The 2,133-nt window shown below is 66.8% G+C and overlaps 1 protein-coding gene across 1 annotated transcript; it reads right to left on the reverse strand.

Moving 5' to 3' along the window:
- Positions 1–3: 3 nt before the first annotated feature.
- LOC104915600 (scavenger receptor cysteine-rich domain-containing protein SCART1-like) lies at positions 4–2,087 on the reverse strand (the record flags this gene model as incomplete). The annotated part of the gene is given in 6 exon segments (XM_019610906.2): positions 4–182; positions 398–712; positions 789–1,106; positions 1,255–1,560; positions 1,780–1,896; positions 1,899–2,087. Coding segments are annotated over 6 exon segments (1,424 nt in total), but the record flags the coding sequence as incomplete, so codon positions are not given.
- Positions 2,088–2,133: the final 46 nt, after the last annotated feature.

Below are 2,133 nucleotides of genomic sequence, written 5' to 3' on the forward strand. Positions count from 1 at the left end.
CCTGCGGTAGTAGGTGCTGGTTTCCAGGGACCCTCCGTCCCCGCAGCCCAGCTCCTTGCACACCAGTGGCACCGTGGAGGGAGTCATCGAGTTGGAGCAAACGCTCCCCCACGTCCCATTGTAGAAAACTTGCAGGCGCCCGGAGCAGCCATCGCCATCCTCCAGCCTCAGGGCCACGAACTCTGGCAGGAGGAAAGGCCCCAGGCTGGGGGGTCCCCAGCTGGCTGGGGGCTGGAGAGAGGAAGCCCCCTGCGCTCCCCGCTCAGTATTGGGGTGGCCGTGCTCCCCACTGCCCCCAGCCGCACCGGTGGATGGGCTGTCCCCAGGACGAGCTCGGGAAGCGGCCTTTGGTGGCCTCGGCCCCCCAGCCTTCCTGTCCTGGGCTCCCAGCACGGACCTGAGCAGACGACTCCCGCATCCTCCTTGTGCCCGCAGTCGTGCTGTCCCCAGGCCTCAGCAGAGCAGTTCCAGAGAGCAGATTCGGCCCCAGAGCAGTTCACGCCATCCAGCCAGATGTGCCCAGAGCCCTCCCCAAAGCGAGCCGAGCCGGCCGCCTCCACGGCCCATCCGCAGCTCAGCTGGCGGCAAACCACGTCGGCGTCGGCCATGTCCCAGGCATCGTCGCAGACCGTGCCCCACTGCCCCCGGTAGTAGATCTCCACTCTCCCTGCACATCGCCCAGCCCCGTCCACCAGCTGGACCCGGCGGCTCCCTGCAGCGGGGGGAAGCCCCGGCCATCAGAGGCCGGCTGCCCGCCCCACCCCGCATCCAGAGGACGTGCTGCTCACCCCGGCACACGGCCCCCACGTCCTCCATGATGCCCGTGGCCTCGGGCGGGGAGGCGTTGCAGAGGCTCAGGCCGGCCTCGTGGCCCGCACACCGCACCCCGCGCAGCCCCACGGGGCCCGTCCCTCGCTCGGCCCTCGGCACGGCGTAGGCTGCCTCTGCCTCCTCGCAGCGCAGCTGCCGGCACACCACGCCGGCGTCCTCCATGTCCCACTGATCATCCAGGACTCTGCCCCACGTCCCGCGCCGGAAGATCTCCACGCGCCCGTCGCACCGGCTCCCTCCACCCACCAGTCTGAGAGACGCGTTGTGAGGCGGGCCTGGGGAGAGCAGAAATGCCAGCAATGCACGCCGCAGGAGTTCTCAGCGGACAGGTTCGGCCTGGTGACGCCACGGGATCCCCACGGACTGTTAGGTGGCCATGCGGCACACGAGGCGCCATCCCCGCAGCGCTATCCTGACACACACCTGAGCAAATGACGGCAGCGTCGTTCTCATGGGAGCACGGAGAGGCCCCCAGGGCGGTCACCGGGCACTGAGCCGGGCTGCTCTCAGTGCCCTCACAGTGGAACCAGTCATTCCACACGGGGCCAGTTCCTCTCCCAAAAGGCCCTCCTTCAGGAATGGACACCGCAAACCCGCAGCCCAGGTGATGACAGAGAACGTGGGCGTCCAAGAGGTCCCAGCGGGAGGCACAAAGGCTGCCCCATGTTCCCCGCACCTCCACTTCCACCCTGCCCTCGCACGCCGTGCTGCCATTCACCAGCCTGAACCCTGTGAATTGAGGACAGAGGAGGATGGATGGGGATGATTGGTGCTCTGGTTCCCTCAGGAGAGGGAGGAGAAGCCAAAGGGACAACACAAAGCCATTTCCTTCAGCACCGCCTTGGGGCTGCAGAATACCACATCCCCCTCCTGTCCCCACACTCGGCACAGCCCCGTCCCTGTCCCTGGCACACAGTCGGCGTCCAACAGCCCTCCCTGAGCCCTTACGTGTGCAGGTGACAGCAGCAATGCTTGTCTGGGGGCAGGGCTGGTCGCGAGGGGTCCCCGTGGGGCAGGAGGAGAGGCTGGATTCGTTCCCCACGCACTGCAGCTCTCTGTCCCAGGTGGCACGGTCCCTTCTCCAAAGGCACTTGCTCTGGGGACGGGCAGGGCTGTGCCACACTGAAGATCTCTGCAGACCACATCAGCAGCTTTGGGACCAAAGTGTGAGTCACAGACTGACTTCCACCCGTCCCCGTCATGGATCTCCACTCGTCCTGAGCAGCGGCTGTCCCCTCCGACCAGACGGACAAATCCTGGAGTGAACAAAGGCACCTGTGGGGTCCCAGAGCCCTCTGGCAA

Source organism: Meleagris gallopavo, unplaced genomic scaffold, assembly GCF_000146605.3.
Source record: "Meleagris gallopavo isolate NT-WF06-2002-E0010 breed Aviagen turkey brand Nicholas breeding stock unplaced genomic scaffold, Turkey_5.1 ChrUn_random_7180001829148, whole genome shotgun sequence".
In the NCBI taxonomy this organism is placed as follows: domain Eukaryota; kingdom Metazoa; phylum Chordata; class Aves; order Galliformes; family Phasianidae; genus Meleagris; species Meleagris gallopavo.